The following is a 19965-nucleotide window of genomic DNA, read 5'->3' on the forward strand; positions in this document are numbered from 1 at the left end:
CGTCAAATCATGGGATTAGTTGTCAAGCGGACCCCAGGCTCTCATGAGCCGCGGCGAAATGCCGGGATAACGCGAGGAAGAAGAGATTTCATTAGTCAGTATACTGTCGCCCCTGTTTCACCAACGTGACAGGTGCGACGAATTGTAAAATCACTGTTGCTGATGTCACAGGCATCCATGGGCTACGGTTACCGCTTACCATCGGGCGGGCCGTATTCCTGTTTGCCACCATCATCGTATTATTAAAAAAAACTTTATGATATCGGAAAAAAACAGATATTTCTCTTGCTAAGTTTATGACAATTGTCACAAGAAACACTACAATTGTCACGAAATTCCGACATATAACTCATTACCTGTCAAGAATTACCTACAATTCTTCTAAATCTTTGACAATTGTCAAAAACTTCGCAGGAGAAATATCTGTTTTTTTCCGATATAATAAAGTTTTTTTAAATAATACAATGATGGTGGCAAACAGGAATACGGCCCGCCCGATGGTAAGTGGTAATCGTATAGCCCATGGATGCCTGTGACGTCAGCAACAGTGATTTTACAATTCGTCGCACCTGTCACCGATGTGAAATTGGGGCCGGCCGTAGATGATTGTATTTTAGTTTAAGGTACAAGGTAAGGTATAAGGTAGATTGACGTAATCTTAAGATTAACAGCCCCTAAATAAATACATATATGAATAAAAAAGTCTATGTTTCATGGAAAATACATAAACATTTAACTTTTCTGAAAATCATTATTTTGTAATCGTTATCGATTTTGAGCTTATTTTACTTCTTTAGCAGAATGTACCTTCACCAGTTTTTAGTGCTCATTAGATCAATTTCAATTTCGCTTGCTCATCTAATTTTTTGTTCTGTCCTCTAGCCTTATTTGATAGTTATCTATGTCCCTCATCATGATGTCGAGTGACAGTTTCAAGGGTTCCTGGAGCCTGTGTTCGTCCATGTGGGAAGGCGGCAATATCCTGTAGCGGCGCAGCATGTTGGCAATCATAGTCTTTAACGACATCATAGCATAGTTGTATCCTAGAAATAAAGCACTCAAATAAATAAACAACAATCGAATTTAAAACTACTGTGAGTAGGTAGACACAAAAAGGCCGTGCCAGGTCTGGATTTACAAGGTCAAACTCGGTGGGGGCAGAACACTTAGCTTATCCTGGCACGGCCTTTGAATACTGCTAACTGCTGCTGCTGATTTATAATGATATACATACGAGTATAGCGACACATAAAAAGATCCAACATTGAGCCCTCCCAGTGGGAAGAACAAAGTACCTACGCGATTTCGAGGAGCAACGTAAAGTTGACCTCGACGCTAAACGCGACGAGCTGAAAAGAGTAAAGACGCCAGCCTGCTGGCATCCACTACCACTACGTGGCTGGTGTCCTCACGTGCCCTCAATATATGCGCGGGGGTTCACCTCGAAGATCGGCTACGTCAGCCATCTTCGGCGAGCGCCGAACTAACTATTTTTTTAAAGGAGCCGAAGTGGACCATCCAGCCGATTTGACCAAATTGAATATTAGTAAAATCATGGATTTTTTTATAACAATCTTTGTGATGTCTTATGCTGGTCAGTGGAGCAGAAATCTTCTAGTGTTTTGAACATGTGTTCATATTAGCTAGCCCAATCAGAGAAGGCCCAATAAGGTGGACTGATGATCTGATCAAGAAAAGAACACAGGGAACCGTTAGACGAGAGCCGACGAGTAGTTTTGACCATAACTCTCCCAGGCCATATCGACCACCATAGACAATATACAGGTCCAACAGGATGCCTTCGAGCCCATATTATAAATACATGCATATGCAGTAAAACAAGTGCGAGTCGGACTCGCACACGAAGGGTTCCGTACCATTATCTAAAAAAACGGTCACCCATCCAAGTACTGACCCCACCCGACGTTGCTTAACTTCGGTCAAAAATGACGTTTGTTGTATGGGAGCCCCACTTAAATCTTTATTTTATTATGTTTTTAGTATTTGTTGTTATAGCGGCAACAGAAATACGTCAACTGTGAAAATATCAGCTGTCTAGCTATCACGGTTCGTGAGATAAAGCCTGGTGACGGACGGACGGACGGACGGACGGACAGCGGAGTCTTAGTAATAGGATCCCGTTTTACCCTTTGGGTACGGAACCCTAAAAACAAAATTTCCTAAAGAAACTCCTATGAAACAAACAAAATTTAAAAAGACATCAACGCGTGCCGACTGAACCTCATTCACTTTGATTACTATACAACACCTTATCTTAAGTACCTACTATTTAAGACTAATGCCTTGAGCATAATAACGAGGACCATCAGCATTCATCAAATCGCGCCGCACCGCGGTCACAACGAGATCGCTTACATAGGACACTTCTATGGGCATCAAAGGATTGATTGAGCCGCCTCGCGCCGCGTCCCGCCGTTTCGCTTCGGGATCGCGCGATGTTCGCCTACATAAGACGCTGCGTAAGCAAGATCCATATTTATTAAAAAACTTTCAACTTTCAAGATTCTTACAGATTCTGTCAAACAACATCCCATTTGACAGTATCTGTCAACAATAATACTTAAGTAATTTTATTTTGTACTTAACCATGATGGTACAAAGTGACATGTTATAGTGTCCCAGTGTATATTGACATGATCTGTCAAACTGTCAAATTTGACAAAAATACTGTCAAATTTGACAGTTTGACAGATCATGTCAATATACACTGGGACACTATAACATGTCACTTTGTACCAAATATTCCCATACGAAACCCAAAAAGTCGCCCAAAAATATATAAGCACAGCGATCACTGGGGCTGCAAGTGCGTTGCCGGCCCTTAAGATGAGAAATGCAGTCTACAAAAAATTACCCAACATTGACATTTAGTACTAAACTATGACAAAATATAATACTTTACACTAAATTTGACAAAAACGAACAAATTTGACAGTTTGACAGATTATGTCAATATACATTATGCCATGCCATTTTGTACTAAATATTACCATACACATAAATGCATGTATATAAGTAGCGTACACGAAGAGAGGCCTATAGGTCAGCAGTGGGCGACTGAAAGCGAAAATGATGATGATGATGATTACCATATAATTACCTATTCTATTCTATTCTATTCAATAATAATATTTAATTAATTTTATTTTGTACTTAACCATGACAAAATATGATCTTACACTAAATTTGACAAAAACTGTCAAATTTGACAGTTTGACAGATCATGTCAATATACACTGGGACACTGTAACATGTCCCTTTGTACCAAATATTCCCATACGAAACCCAAAAACTCGCCCAAAAATACATACGCACAGCGATCACTGGGGCTGCAAGTGCGTTGCCGGCCCTTAAGATGAGAAATGCAGTCTATAAAAAATTACCCAACATTGACATTTAGTACTAAACTATGACAAAATATAATACTCTACACTAAATTTGACAAAAAAAAACAAATTTGACAGTTTGACAGATTATGTCAATATACATTATGGTCACTTTGTACTAAATGTTACCATACACATAAATGCATGTATATAAGTGGCGTACACGAAGAGAGGCCTATAGGTCAGCAGTGGGCGACTGAAAGCGAAAATGATGATGATGATGATTACCATATAATTACCTATTCTATTCTATTCTATTCAATAATAATATTTAAGTAATTTTATTTTGTACTTAACCATGACAAAATATGATCTTACACTAAATTTGACAAAAACTGTCAAATTTGACAGTTTGACAGATCATGTCAATATACACTGGGACACTGTAACATGTCCCTTTGTACCAAATATTCCCATACGAAACCCAAAAACTCGCCCAAAAATACATAAGCACAGCGATCACTGGGGCTGCAAGTGCGTTGCCGGCCCTTAAGATGAGAAATGCAGTCTACAAAAAATTACCCAACATTGACATTTAGTACTAAACTATGACAAAATATAATACTTTACACTAAATTTGACAAAAAAAAACAAATTTGACAGTTTGACAGATTATGTCAATATACATTATGCCATGTCACTTACTAAATATTACCATACACATAAATGCATGTATATAAGTGGCGTACACGAAGAGAGGCCTATACTCAGCAGTGGGCGACTGAAAGCGAAAATGATGATGATGATGATGATGATGATGATGATGATTACCATATAAATCATGACCCGAACTTACTAACCCGAAATTACAAAAAAAATTAAGTACTAAGTACTAAACGATTAATGCATTTCCGTATATATAGACCTTTTTTGGGACCGATTTGGACAAAAAAAAAATCAAAAAATTAAAAATAAAAATTTGACCCGGGTCTAAAATCTTTATTTTTAGAGCTAGAGAGATGAAAAAAAAACCGTTTCTGTAAAATTTTAATATATTTTGTTCAACCCCAAATCCAACCATATAGTCTTGTAACTTTAATTAAAAAAAAAATAACTTTGGTCAAAAATCACGTTTGTTGTATGGGAGCCCCATTTAAATCTTTATTTTATTCTGTTTTTAGTATTTGTTGTTATAGCGGCAACAGAAATACATAATCTGTGAAAATTTCAACTGTCTAGCTATCACGGTTCGTGAGATACAGCCTGGTGACAGACGGACGGACGGACGGACGGACGGACGGACGGACGGACGGACGGACGGACGGACAGCGAAGTCTTAGTAATAGGGTCCCGTTTTACCCTTTGGGTACGGAACCCTAAAAACTAACCAAGGCAGTTCCTCATGGACAGCGAGAAGGGCTGGAACTGCGCGGGGTGCTTGAGCGGCCCCTCCAGGAAGCGCTCCGGCCGGAATTGCTCCGCGTCAGCTCCCCAGAAGGAGGGGTTCCGGTGTATCGCCCAGATGTTCTGTATTACAGTCACCCCGTTCACTACGGTTGTACCAGAAGCTGCGAATTCGTAAAAAAAGGGATTTCAGTTACTTCCTTGATTCCGTTGCGGGAACCCGATCTAGTCTTTGGACGTTTCACATTTCGAAGCCACATCCGAACTAGTCAAATTGTCAAACGTAAATTTTTGCAATCATAGTTATCGGATAAAGTACGTACAGGTTCGTACAGCGACATTTACTTCACCTGTTTATTATCTATATTATATTATCTTATTAATTTTTATTCATAATTTTTCTTAGGTTAGGGTTTTTATAATATGAATATAAAAGTAAAATATAAAAACACTTACAAAACAATAAAAAATACATATAAACACATTATAAAAAACCTAACCTAGGGTGCCGCCAGCAGCGGGGCAAGGCCCAAGCTACCGGTGGTCAGGGCTGCAGAGAGAGGAACCGACGTACTATCCGCGCCGTGTCCAAGATCACCGCCTTCTGCATCTGTCCCTTGATCCAACCACCTAGCGAGAGTCTCTCGAGATGTTGGTCTACTCTTCGCTATTAAACCGTTCACTGAAACGACTATCGGGACAATGATCGTCGAATCAACATCCCACATGGCGGTTATCTCGTGAGCCAAGTCTAGGTACTTACTGGACTTGTCCTTCTCGGCCTTCACAAGATTCTCATCATGGGGGATGGTGATGTCAACGAGCACGGCCCGACGTTGCGATCGATCTGTTATCACAATATCAGGCTTATTGGCTACAATAGTCCTGTCAGTGATGATAGATCGATCCCAATAGAGCGTGGCACGACCATTCTCGAGAACAGGCGCAGGTGAGTACTTGTAGTACGGTACTTCGCGGTCCACAAGGCCATATAGAAGAGCAAGTTGCTGGTGAATAATCCTGGCTACGAGATTATGTCTGTGCAAGTACTCGCCGTTAGCAAGATGAGAACAACCGGAAATGATATGCCTGAGTGACTCTCCGGGACGGCGGCATGCCCGACAAATGTCGACCGTACCGTCCTTCAGGATATATAATTTCCGATAGTTGTTCGTCATCATCACTTCGTCTGCAATTGCACAGGCAAAACCCTCGGTTTCTCCGAAGAGGTCCCAGAATCGTAACCAGTTCACCGACGCGAGCAGGTCCACATCGGGTCCCGTGAGGGCCTTGTAGAACCGCCCGTGTAGCACCTTTATTAATTATTATTATTTATTATTAATAACCATTCGTGAGCGTGTGGTGGCCTAAAATCGTGGATTTAAATCTCGGTCGACCATAACGGATGAAATGCATTAAAGATGACTGAAAAATTCGGTCAGAATCCTTATGAAACATAGAAGAAAAATTTAAATGGGAAGTACGATTTGTTCATACGTAATGGCACATCATCGGTCACTTCTCTCATCGTGATAGGCACTGGAGGGTACAACCGTAAAGTCTCTTTGACGACCGCCTCCATGTACTTGAGCTTCGGCAAATCTTCTACGGTCAAATCCCGGTTCGAGTCACCGAATATCATATCTAACCTGGGAAAGAAATTGTGGAATCATGATATTCATGATACTCATTTAATGTTGCCCTGTAAATTTTGAAGCGGAGTCGCCAAATATTTATCTAACCCGGTGAATAGAATTATGGAATTGTGGAATCATGATACGCATTAATTTTTCATTTTCATTCTAAATTACAGCAACGGCGCCGCACTGCAAACATGTGGCCGGGCGCGTACTAGGTAGCCCACTTCGTATGTTCGTAGTACCCGTACGGTCAGTCTTTACGAAGTATTATATCAGTTAATGACATAATTAAAGCCAAGTGGGTGCGCTCTCAGCTGACTTTGACTATCGTCCTTTGTCTGAAGTCAAAAAGGTCTGTGGCTGAGCTTTCATTTTACGTCCTTACTCGTGGTGTAGTTTCTGCTGGACGTGGGGATGACGAGCCAGCATGGCGGCGGCGAAGGAGGCGCCCACGGCGGAGGTGTCGGTTCCGGCAATCACGATCACCATCAGCTCCTCGCGCAACTCCAAGTCGGAGTACTTCTGCTCGAGGCGACCGGATGACTCTATCATCATGTCTAAGAAAGTTCTTAAGCTGTTTGCTGAAAAAAAATGTAGATCATATTTGCACATAGTCAATCTCGTTGCATTATTGGTATTTAACCTTCCGTTAAAGGTGGACCGTTAAGACGGTCGACCTTTGACCGTCTTAACGGACCACAGAGAAACCGCCTGGTGGTTGGTCTGTGCCAGAACCATTTACAACTATGAGCGCCAAGAGTTTAAACTTTTCATATTTTGCGTTTGTTTAGTGGTTAATACAATCGGAATAGCCAATTTCTTATGTAATTAGAGTTCCAATTAATAAAGTGGTGCGAATTTACCAAAGGTTTAATATAAAATTCGTAAATAATATTCAAAATCACAATACGATTTAGCTAGGAATAAATTAGTTTCAATACCTTAACTACCTACCTACTTTTAAAATAGAGCTTACATTCAAATAAATCATTAATGTTGTCATTCAGTTGCTATATACATTGTTGACTTCCACATTTATTAACCCATTAAATTAATACTTACTTTTCTTTCCTCCTTGCTGAATCGCTTCAAGCTCTTTGCGTTTCTTTTGTATTATCTGAACAAAAGAATAAGTTACATGTTACCTACGTATAAAAAAATGCCTTAACCAAGCTACACCTTCATAACATATACATAGCCTTTTCGAAACTTTAAGTAGGTAAAGGCCGATAGGCCTATGCTAAAGGTGGATTAATTCCGACGCGTAATCTTTAAAAATATGTATTGTAAACCATATAAGATTATCTGTAAACTGTAAAAGCCCCGTTGACAAACAGCGTAGTTGATCTAAAATAGGTTGTTTGTAAGAAGCAGTTGTCATCAATTATGTACCTACATATTTTTCATAGCATCTCATGCACATACCTTGAAGTCCCCTAGGACCATAGAGGCGCGGGGACCCTGGGTGGGGTAAGGTAGGTCACAAGTCCCTACCCCCCTTCCTCCCAAACCCACTGGGTTGACTAATTCAAAATCAAAGTAATTACTGTATAAAAACTATAAGAGCAAAGTGAAGCGAAGTTCTTACATTCAACTTTGAACACACGGCTGACTAGGGGTACATCCCGGCATTTCGATGTTTTTACGCTGAACTATCACAGGAACACCGGCATAATAATGCCACGGCTCATGTCATGGATGCCGGGAGTCCACTTAACAACTGGTAACGTATATAAAAGGGCAAATATTAAATAATCCATCACAGCCCGCGGAGGCCTTTTAGATTAAAATATTTTAATATTTAGATATATTTAAGTTACTTTTGTATGATTTTTAAGTCAGTATTGTATATTTAGTCTCTGTATATTTAATGATCATAGTTTGGTTATGTCGCTTAGTTTTTACGCTGAAGTATATACATAGGTGTTATAGCTAAATAACCGGGTTATATACACATCAGCGTTTAATTTAATTTAATTTAATAACTTTTGTTTGAAAAGGCCTCTTCCTCTACCGTTGGCTTTTAATACCCTGAAACTAAAGACAATCGCTGCTGTATCAAAATCAATTTTATAGCATTAGATATTACTCCACAGAAGTAAGCGTGCAGTTTTTATTACGCTCTTTAATTAACTAGAAAAATAATGACGGATCCGAAGAAAGAATCAGATGATACGACATCGCATTTATTATCCAGATATCTTCGACCGGAACGGACGAGGAGCTGTCGCAAAGTGACAGTGCAGCATGGAGACTCTGGTTTGACGATTTAATTGCAATTTCTGGTTTACAGATCCCACGCTGCTACTTACTTAGCGAATTAAAAATTGATAAGTACGAGCTTCATTTGTTTTGTGACGCGAGCGAGTCTGCTTTCGCTGCGGTTGCATACTGGCGGTTCGTCTTAAAAAATGGTGAAGTGAAGCTGGCTCTTATATGCAGCAAAGTCCGCGTAGCTCCTTTAAAACAAATCTCCATAAATCGCTTAGAGCTCCAAGGAGCGTTGATCGCAGCCCGTCTCGCTTCTACGATTTGCGAAGCACACAGATTCATCGCGTATTCTGGTGCGATTCTATGACCGTTTTGGGGTGGCTTCGAAGCGAGGCGCGCTTATTTAAACCATTTGTTTCTCACAGAGTAGCCGAGATTATGGAAACAACCGACGTAAAAGAATGGCGATGGGTGCCAAGTCAACTCAACGTAGCCGATGATGCTACACGCATCAAGCGAGTGACGTTATCTCCAGAATCACGCTGGATTTCGGGTCCTGAATCTTTGCTCTCTTCGGAGTGGCCCAGCGAGCCCAGTTCACCTGAATATCCAGGCATGGAAGAAGAGAGCAAACGTGCAGCGCGTCCTGATTTAGTTCATCTCATTAGTGACGTTAAAAGGCACGAGCCAGTCTCAGCCGATCCTAAACGGTTCAGTTCTTGGGTGAGGCTGGTACGCGCAACAGCCATAGCTCATAAGTATTTGACGTTACTTAGAATCCGTTGCCTAGCTAGAAGGGGTCTAGGTGTAAACAATTTAGTCCGCTAGAGGGGGCCTTGTGTAGTTTTATGTTTCAGCCAGCCAACCAATGGCAACAGTTCGCTGCCCCGCGCTCTGTGCGCGAATCTGCCGCGGGCCTGCCCGCCACAGATCTTCGCCTAGCCGAACTTCATATCCTGCGCCAGTCCCAATTGAACACATTTCCAGACGAGATGGCCAGCCTATATAGCCATCCCGCACAGCTTATGCCACGCACCAGCCGTTTCTGCGATTATGAGCCTCCGCAGATTCACTGCTCGGAGAGGGACCCCATCCGAGCTGTGGTCGGAAAATGGAACTGCTTTCGTGGGTGCCAGTCGGGAGCTTCGACGCTTATACGACGACGCTACGTCCCAGTTCGCTGCCGCGCAGAGAATCAACTGGCGTTTCATCCCACCGGCGGCGCCGTTTATGGGTGGCTGCTGGGAGAGGCTTGTGAAGAGCGTGAAAACTGCACTCAAGGTGACTCTCACTGAGCGAGCCCCAACTGACGAGGTGCTACGTACACTTTTGGCTGAGGCGGAGGCCTTGGTAAATTCGCGGCCACTAACTCATGTTTCCGTTGACCCTCAGAGTGAGGAATCACTAACACCCATGCATTTTCTGTTGGGTTCGTCTTCGGGACGCCCACTTCCAGTCACATCATCAGAAACGGACCTCCTATCACGAACCAGCTGGCGTAAGGCTGTCGGATTATCAGAGCATTTTTGGCGCCGCTGGTTAAAAGAATATCTCCCGACGTTAACACCCAGACGTGGTCGAGGTGAGGTTCCCCAAATAGCAGTCGGAGACTTGGTGCTCATTGCGGACGGTAATTCTCCGAGAGGTTCCTGGCCCCGTGGACGTATTACTGCTGTCTTCCCAGGCCCTGATGGCATCATTAAGAGTTGCGGATGTGCACAGCCTTGGAGGTGTTTTGCGGCGGCCCCTGCGGAAGCTGATCAAGCTCCCCCTTTAATAAAAAAGGTGGGAATGTGGACGACACTCCTTTTTATACGTTTACTTTTTATAATTTTATTGTATTTTTGAATTCCTTTGTTCTTATAATTTTATGTTCTTTTTGACACCATATTTTTGTTCAGTCTTCTCTTAGGATTCATGTAATAAAGTACTATCCTGAACCAGTGCGCCTTTATCATTTACAGTTAACAATAATAATAATGTAGACCTGCCCGCGTAGGTGAACTGGCTACGATTCGGGGCACCTCTTCGGAGAAACCGAGGGTTTTGCCTGTGCAATTGCGGACGAAGTTATCATGACGAATAACTACCGGAGATATATCCTGAAGGACGGTACGGTCGACATTTGTCGGGCATGCCGCCGTCCCGGAGAGTCACTCAGGCATATTATCTCCGGTTGTTCCCATCTTGGCTAACGGCGAGTACTTGCACAGACATAATCTCTTAGCCAGAATTATTCACCAGCAGCTTGCCCTCCTATACGGCCTTGTGGACCGCGAAGTGCCGTACTTACTACAAATACTCACCTGCGCCAGTTCTCGAAAATGGTTGTGCCACGCTCTATTGGGATCGATCTATCATCGCCCATGATGAGAATCTCGTGAAGGCCGAGAAGGACAAGTCCAGCAAGTACCTAGACTTGGCTCACGAGATAACGCCATGTGGAATGTTGACTCGACGATCATTGTTCCTATAGTCGTGTCAGCGAACGGTCTCATAGCGAACAGTCTCGACCAACACTTAGAGAGACTCTCGCTGGGTGGTTGGATCAAGGGTCAGATGCAGAAGGCGGTAATTTTGGACACGGCGCGTATAGTACGTCGATTCCTCACTCTGCGGCCCTGACCACCGGCACCGGCAGCTTAGGCCCTGCCCCGCTACCGGCGGCACCCTAGGTTAATTTTTTATATTGTGTTTATAGTTTTTTATGTGCTTTTGTATTTTACTTTTATATTCATGTTATAAACAACCTAACTTAAGAAGAAAAATAAATAAATGGTTAATAATAGAATTATCTAATGAATTTAGCATGGTCAATACTTATAAAAAGTGTCCGATTTGTAACCACAAGCTTACTTCTGCGAAGTTCTTAATACCATGGTTGCAACGAACGAATAAATCATAATATTCATGAATTTCCCGCCGACGCATTTTGGCCTTGACCATTATGTTTTTCATAAATAGTTATTTATGTACAATTTATGCGCAAAAGAAACATTGAAAGCATGTTTAGAAGTAATCGTGGGTTCGGGGTTTTATCCTCACTCCTTAACCCTTAACCTTAATACAATTGCATACATGTATATTATAATATTTTAAAATAAAAAATAAGTTTACTCGGTAATTCCGAATGTCGAAAACTGTCGGATAATTCCGAAAAGAGACTTTTATTATGATGGAATTTAGGGCGATTTTCATCTGAATTTCGGAATTATCCATTCTCCATCTATTTTGACTGGTGAAGTGCCATCATTGTGGAAATCTGCCATAGTTACACCTCTGCCAAAGGTGGATAACCCTACTGAGCTCAAAGATCTTCGGCCTATAAGTATTTTACCTTTTCTTTCGAAAATATTAGAAAAGGCTGTTTATGAGCAGTTATATAAGTATGTAGAAACCAATAATATCCTACCTCAATTACAGTCAGGATTTCGTAGGGGTATGGGTACTGTAACTGCACTTATTGACGTTCTTGACAATATTATTTATGGCCTAGACTCAGGCAAGGGTACTTGCTTAGTGTTGTTGGATTTTTCTCGTGCGTTCGACTGCATAAATATTGACTTGCTTCTATCTAAGTTAATCTATTACGGTGTAGATTTAGGGTCACTCTCGTGGTTTAGAAGTTACCTTGCTGGGCGTATGCAGTCAGTTAAAATTGCTAAAAGCGATGGCACTATGTTGGTGTCTGACTCTAGACCCCTAAATCGCGGAGTCCCACAAGGCTCCATTCTCGGGCCCTTACTGTTTATTATATATAGCGCTGACATCGTTAACAATATTGAGCATTGTCAATATCACTTGTATGCGGATGATGTTCAGATGTACTACTCGGCCCGTCCTTGTGACTTTCCTGACTCAATTAATAAAATTAATGAAGACCTCGAAAGTATCTCCGCTTGGGCTGAACAAAACAGTCTGTTGCTAAACCCTATTAAGTCAAAGTTTATGATTTTGGGTAGTAAAACTCAAATTTCTCGAATCTTAGATGGTAGCCCTCAACTAAATATTAGAGGCTCATTAATAGAGCGAGTAGAGGAGGCCAGAAACCTGGGTATAATAATAGACAACCAGTTAAGGTTTGAAAAGCACATAGCGGAGCTAGCCAAATCATGTTTCTTTAGATTGAAAGTATTGTATCAAGTAAGAAACCTTCTAGATGAAAAAGTTCGCTTGACATTATGCGAATCGCTCGTATTGTCTAAGTTGAACTACGGCGATCTGGTGTACGGGCCTCGTCTGCAACAAAAGACTCGTCGATTAATACAACGAGTTCAAAACGCGTGTTATCGATATTGCTACAAAGTTCCTCCAAGGAGCCATATCACACCGTTTTTGAACAAATCTTCGACTCTGAATATGGCATCACGTAGACATTTACATCTTGCTTGTCTTCTCTTTGGCGTTATAAATTGCAAGTCACCCGAATATCTATTCTCTAAAATAAATATTTCTTCTTTTCACAACCGACATGCCACGAGATCTACTCGACGTTGCATTTTAGAAGTACACCCTCATAGGACGATTGCCTTTACCGGTTGTTTCCGTTATCTCGCGACCAAATGCTGGAATGATATCCCTCCGCCTTTAAGACAACTTAAATCCAAAAAAACATTTAAAAACCACTTTAAAAAACTTCTCCTTGAAAAACAAACCGCTGGGATTCCATTCGGCTATTTGGTTGCAGATTTTAGGATATAACATGGTGAGGCTGGTGTCACACAACTGGGAGACTTACACAGTACACACGGGTCGATTTTACCTACTAACTAAGTATTTTATCAAAAAATTATCACACGACATGCACATATCACACTTACACTGTACGATTGTTTCCGACGTACGTAAATACTTCTCCATAAATATAATATTTGTTGTGACCTGGGTTCCGGCAGAAAATCAGTGCTTTGCTCGAAAGAGCGAAGCGTACCACTGAGCCGTGACCCTTTTGTCCTGCTGCAACGCACACAGTTTGTACCTACCTACTTTTATAAAATTTTACTTTTGTACCTACTCATTTCTATGCTATTTTCTTTGTAACTCAATTTTCTTTGTTAGTGTAATAATTATTGTTTTTTCTTTCTGTTATGATGTGTTTAAAATTATATTGTGTGTCATTGCAGCTGTCAAATAAATGATTTATCTATCTATCTATCTATCTATCTATCCGACGTTTGGTATTACCCGAATACACCCTAGTTATTTTTTCTACTAGGGGGCAAAGTTGTTAAGTTTAGTTGCGAGGGTTTCAAGTCACGAGGGTCAAATAAACTTTGCTTCTAAAGAAGACTGGTGGAATCCCGCAGCAAGGAAATTGTAACTGTAAAACATTACAAACCAAAACTGAATGAACGGTATTATCATTAAAAATCATCACTTAAAAGTCACCATAGTCAACATGAGGAATTTCAACTCAAAATCTGCATCCGCGATCGTTTTACCACTCTGTGGATAAAATGAAACTTACGCATCAGTTTTTTAGAGCTGGTGTGAGGAAATTTAATTTTCCGCCCAAATAAAAAAAAAACCTAAGGGGTCATCCATTAATTACATCACACGTTTAGGGGGAGGGAGGGGGTCAAGAAAATGTGACATATTGTGACATGGGGGAGGGGAGAGACACAAACTTTGTGACGTCACATTAACTTCATCAGTAACCGAAAATTTATTTAAATTATTTTATTCGCTGTACATTTAAATAACAAGTTTTTAAAATGATAATCGTTTTTATTCGTTTAATTTTCTTTTCTAAGCAGTTTTGGGTTATAAAATTACTTATAAGGAAATTTTAATTAGACGATGACGTGATGTTTTTCTATCGAGCGAAAGTCAAGAACTCATCGCTGAAGTCCTTAGCCTAGAGCTAGAGAATGGCATAAAGATTGCTAATTAAATGGATAGCAGCCGTATTGTGCTCCAGAAAAGCGCAACTCTGTGGTAAATGCTTGCTGTATCCTAAATATTTTTGGCATAAAAACTGTTTTGCGTGTATACCCGTTTTTCCGTACAACATTTCCAATTTCGGATTGTTAGTATTCATTTACCTGCAGCAAATATACTGCCGTTCCCAATTACCGAGCGAATGAATTGGGTCGCGTAGCCTTTCTCCATCGACTGCTTCAATACGACTTCGGAAGTGTCCGGGTCCGCAACAACTGTTAAACAGACAGTTGGTTTAAATTTTCTATGTACTTATTACCTAGGTACTTTTCAAAAACGATTTACGATTTACGAACGAACGATTACAAAGAGGTAACTAGTGTAGGTACACATGTAGCGACAAACATAAGTCAGTAAGTTAATTATAAAAACTAGTGCCTACTGCCTACGTTCATTCTTGGGATTAGTTGTCAAGGGGACTTCAGGCTCCCTTGAGTCTTGCCTTGAGTGAGTTGCATAAAAATTCGGTATACATACTAAAGACTTACGTATATACAGCTTGTTTACTAGCCAAGCCGATGTAACGCCTCCATGCTGAATGGCCAAATTGCCAAGAGTTTTGAACCAAACTTCCTTGTCTGAAATATAGAATAGGTACATTTAGGTACAACACAATTATTGTAATAGGCGACTGGCGTAACCTGCGACTAAGGGATGCCCGTCAAATTTTAAGGTCACGTATACTACTCGTTCGATTAAAGTTGGCCGTTGCCTCCCGGCCCGCTTCCGCGTCCCATCCCCTCTGACGCCTTATCCACTATCTCACCATTCTCACCTACCAGCTCAACTATAGAGCTTTATAACTATACTTTTATGACTTACATTTTACACAACAAAAAAAAAAGTAGGGTGACGGCACCAGTAATGGACACGGCACCAATTATGGACATTTTTTACGTTGATCGAATTTATTAAGCAACTGTCCCAACATTTTTCAACTGGCAACACTAAAGCATAACCAATAGACGTTTGAGCTGTCATTTTGACACATGTCACCAAAATCAGCCGTTTTGTTCTAAGATGGCTGCGAAGTAAAATCTCGTTGCGGGCGGTGGTCATAAAAATCCGTTATTGTTGTTGAAATCGTTAAGGAGGTGAGTACATATTTGTGCATGGTATTATCTTGTGTTATGTTGTAATGAGATTTAATGTTATTTTTACTGAATAATACTATATTGCAAGTAAATTGAGCTAAGTTGAATATGTCCAATCACAGCAATAAGTTTTTTGTGGGGTTTGTTCATTACTGGATTCGATATTTTATGAAATTCAGTAATGGACAAGTGTCCAAGCTTAAGCTTTTTATTACTTTTTTAGTTTATTGTGTTAAATTATTTAATTTATTGCACTAAACATTTGAGTTGGGTTGATTTTGTGATTGCTCTTTATTTTCCAATAATGGACGATGTCCATAACTGGGTATTTTTAGTTGTCCATAATTGGGCTCTTTGTTTTGTCTTAGATGGATGGATAAATGTGGTCGGACTGCAAAAACTGCCAGGCTAAGGCGAGGCCGACCAAGCCATACGTCAACAGGTTTATTTTGCTATTATAATCCGTTTTTTATTCATCCTATTTTTCGATGAGGCAAATAATAGCTGTCACGCGGTACCACAAATTTGGTCGGACTACAAAAACTGCCAGGCTAAGGTGAGGCCGACCAAACCATACGTCAACAGGTTTATTTTAACTATTATAATCCGTTTTTTTTCATCCTATTTATCGACAAGGTAAATTATAGCTGTCACGTGGTACCACAAATTTGGTTGGACTGCAAAAACTCGTAGCCTGGCAGCAAAAACTGCCAATTCTATTTCTTGATGAGGTAAATTGTAGCTCTCACGTGGTACCACAAATTTGATCGACCCAATCGCCAATCGGCCGGCCAATACAGGATTTGGCCGACCATTTATTTTACTGTCCTCAAAGGCAGCTATCGTACCATACAAGTTTCATACGATTTTTCGATAAGATTTTTTTGATGATTTTTTTATAACTGTGGTCGGACTGCAAAAACTGACTGGTTATGGTGAGGCCGACCAAGACACGTCAACAGGTTTATTTTAGCTATTATAATCTGTTTGTTTCATTCTATTTTTCGATGAGGTAAATTGTAGGGATTGTAGCTGTCACGTGGTACCACAGATTTGGTGGAACTGCAAAAACTGCCAGGCTAAGGTGAGGCCGACCAAGCCATACGTCAACAGGTTTATTTTAGCTATTATAATCTGTTTGTTTCATTCTATTTTTCGATGAGGTAAATTGTAGGGATTGTAGCTGTCACGTGGTACCACAGATTTGGTGGAACTGCAAAAACTGCCAGGCTAAGGTGAGGCCGACCAAGCCATACGTCAATAGGTTTATTTTAGCTATTATAATCCGTTTTTTTCATCCTATAGGTAAATTGTAGCTGTCACGTGGTACCACAAATTTGGTTGGACTGCAAAAACTCGTAGCCTGGCAGCAAAAACTGCCAATTCTATTTCTTGATGAGGTAAATTGTAGCTCTCACGTGGTACCACAAATTTGATCGACCCAATCGCCAATCGGCCGGCCAATACAGGATTTGGCCGACCATTTTTTTTTACTGTCCTCAAAGGCAGCTATCGTGCCATACAAGTTTCATACGATTTTTCGATAGGTCTTTTTCATGTTTTTTTTTTATAAATTTGGTCGGACTGCAAAAGCTGCCAGGTTAAGGTGAGGCCGACCAAGACATACGTCAACAATTCTATTTTGCTATGAGGTAAATTGTAGGTGTCATGTGGTCCAATAAATCTGGTCGGACTGCAAAAACTGCCAGGCTAAGGTGAGGCCGACCACTTTTTTTTTACTGCCCCCAAGGTCAGGTATCCTACCATACAAGTTTCATTCCATTTTTCGATGAGGTATTTTTTTGATGTTTTTTTGTCCAACGTTTTTGCCATTTGTACAAAATCTGCCAGGTTAAGCCTAGGCCGACCAAGTGCGTTGAAAGTTGGAAGGTACTAAATGTCAGGTACCTCTACAGGGTAGGTATATTCTATTTTTTGATCAGGTTTGTTTCATGCAGCCGGCAACCGGACTAAAACTCTTATAGTATAACTTAGAAATCTAAATGAAAGTTCAAATAGCGTTAATAAAAGTTGATTTGTGACATCATTTGTTTCATTTATGTGTTCAATACAAAAGTGTCCATTAATGGATGTTCATAATTGGGTCCATGTCCATGACTGGGTGTCCATTACTGAATTTTTGATGTCCATCAATGGTGATTTCGTAAATTTCAATTTATATATTTTTTATTAATTATGTATTAAACATACAGAATTTTTGGTTTTGTTTAAATGTTCCTCATGTATTTAAGTGCCGAAAAAAAAATCACCATTTTTGTATCGTCAAAAAACATCCCATTTTTAAACGAAATTCTAATTTAGTGCGCTTAGCATGTCCATGATTGGTGCCGTCACTCTAAGCGTTAAAAAATAACGTGTGAAATAATTTTTTCAGGAGTATCAGTCTCTTAGTTAAACCGCGGACAGACGATTTACTATACTATGATATGAGATTATGACGATAGTCGGTATGATCAAACTTACTATTAGCATCCGAATTGTTCATTAGATATGCATGACCAAGAATAGGGTAGGACTTTGCATTAATGGGTAGCTCGCTATGAATCTGATAGAGCCTTCGCCGTTCCCATGTGTAGTATACAATACCCGCCATCACTGCAACCAATAAGAGCGACCAAAACATTGTTCTAGTGTAACCAATTCGCTGTTATAAAAATAGAAACTCTGCGCTCGTTGACAATTTTTTTATCACAACTCAAGTTATATTCTACCGCGTTTTGTTTAAATACGTTAGCCTAGTAGATGCTAATGAATATGAAGATCGGTGAGGTGAAACATTGTAGAGCGTTGATTTACCGACTGGAGAAAAGCGAGCAATGTGTTACGAGTATAAACATAAGTGGTGGTAAATGTTCGACAAGCAAATGCCCAATAGATGACACCCTGCTGTCACCTCTATTGCATGACAATGACTTAAGTTTCAAGATGACATGTATTGGGACCGCAGCGAGCACCAGTACCACCACCTCATGTATTTTTTGGCGTTTTTGCTGTTGCTCAACATACTTACATAAGGTATATATGCATATTAGAAGGACTGGTGATCATAAATAAAATGTATGATCTCAAGATGATCAAAGATGTGCGTCAATGAAACATCAAGCTGATATTTCGAGTTGGTTGTTTTTAGGGTTCCGTACCCAAGGGTAAAACGGGACCCTATTACTAAGACTTCGCTGTCCGTCCATCTGTCTGTCACCAGGCTGTATCTCACGAACCGTGATAGCTAGACAGTTGAAATTTTCACAGATGATGTATTTCTGTTGCCGCTATAACAACAAATACTAACAACAGAATAAAATAAAGATTTAAGTGGGGCTCCCATACAGCAAACGTGATTTTTGACCAAAGTTAAGCAACGTCGGGCGTGGTCAGTACTTGGATGGGTGACCGTTTTCTTTTTGCATTTTTTCCGTTTTTTTTTTTTGCTTTATGGTACGGAACCCTTCGTGCGTGAGTCCGACTCGCACTTGCCCGGTTTTTTCTGTTTTTAGATTGCTGATTAGTAATAGTAGGTTGAAAATTGAAATAGCGTAAGCATAAAATATTCTTAGTAGCTTGGGTTATATAGGTACTTAAAGATGTCCGACATGACAATTAGGTATACCGGGTGTGGCCTGTAACACGAGCAAATAATTAAAACATAGATTGTACCTACTCCTCAAACAATGACACTTTTGTTCAACAACTTTAAAAAAATATGAAGTATTTAGACTCCCTATTTTACATACAAAATAAATATTATCTTCAATGGACGCCATCACCACGCTATATCATTGTGATTGACGTTGCTTGTCCAGCCGTAAACATAACACAATTCGCAATACATTGCGTCTTAAAATAAACTTGTATTAAAAATCAAACCACAAGTTATTTTTAAAATTCGCTGAACAAATGTTGGTCAGCATGCAGAATACAGCCTACAGTTTATTTTTTTGCTCATATTACAGGCCACACCCTACCTAATTGTAAAGCCTGTCAATCAATCAATCAAAATATACTTTATTCATGTAGGCCTAGCAACAAGCTCTTATGAATCGTTATTAATCTTAATATTTACCTGTTTTACAACATCGGAGCATTTTATTATTTTGTAAGAAATATAAATCTTAAGAGTCTTAAGACAAAGAAATTGGACAGGTGGAACCACTTTTAGCCAAACGCCGATGCTAACAGTATTTCCAAAAACAACCTGTAGGTAACCTGTAGGTATGGCCTGTCCGTTTCCTAAAATCAAGTTTGCCATACATCTATTTACTATGGTATGGCGTACTTCTTAGAATAACGGACGGACTGTACGAGTAACAT

The 19965-nt window shown here is 40.2% G+C and overlaps 1 protein-coding gene across 1 annotated transcript; it reads right to left on the bottom strand.

Moving 5' to 3' along the window:
• Positions 1–858: 858 nt before the first annotated feature.
• LOC134664739 (cytochrome P450 4V2-like) lies at positions 859–7837 on the bottom strand. Its single transcript, XM_063521486.1, has 6 exons — positions 7817–7837; positions 7454–7508; positions 6777–6972; positions 6249–6400; positions 4736–4915; positions 859–1043 (listed from the first exon to the last, which is right to left on the bottom strand). Exons 1-6 carry the CDS (start codon positions 7835–7837, stop codon positions 859–861), a joined length of 789 nt encoding a protein of 262 aa, XP_063377556.1.
• Between the last annotated feature and the right edge of the window lie 12128 nt (positions 7838–19965).

Source organism: Cydia fagiglandana, chromosome 5 (assembly GCF_963556715.1).
Source record: "Cydia fagiglandana chromosome 5, ilCydFagi1.1, whole genome shotgun sequence".
Taxonomy (NCBI): Eukaryota; Metazoa; Arthropoda; class Insecta; order Lepidoptera; family Tortricidae; genus Cydia; species Cydia fagiglandana.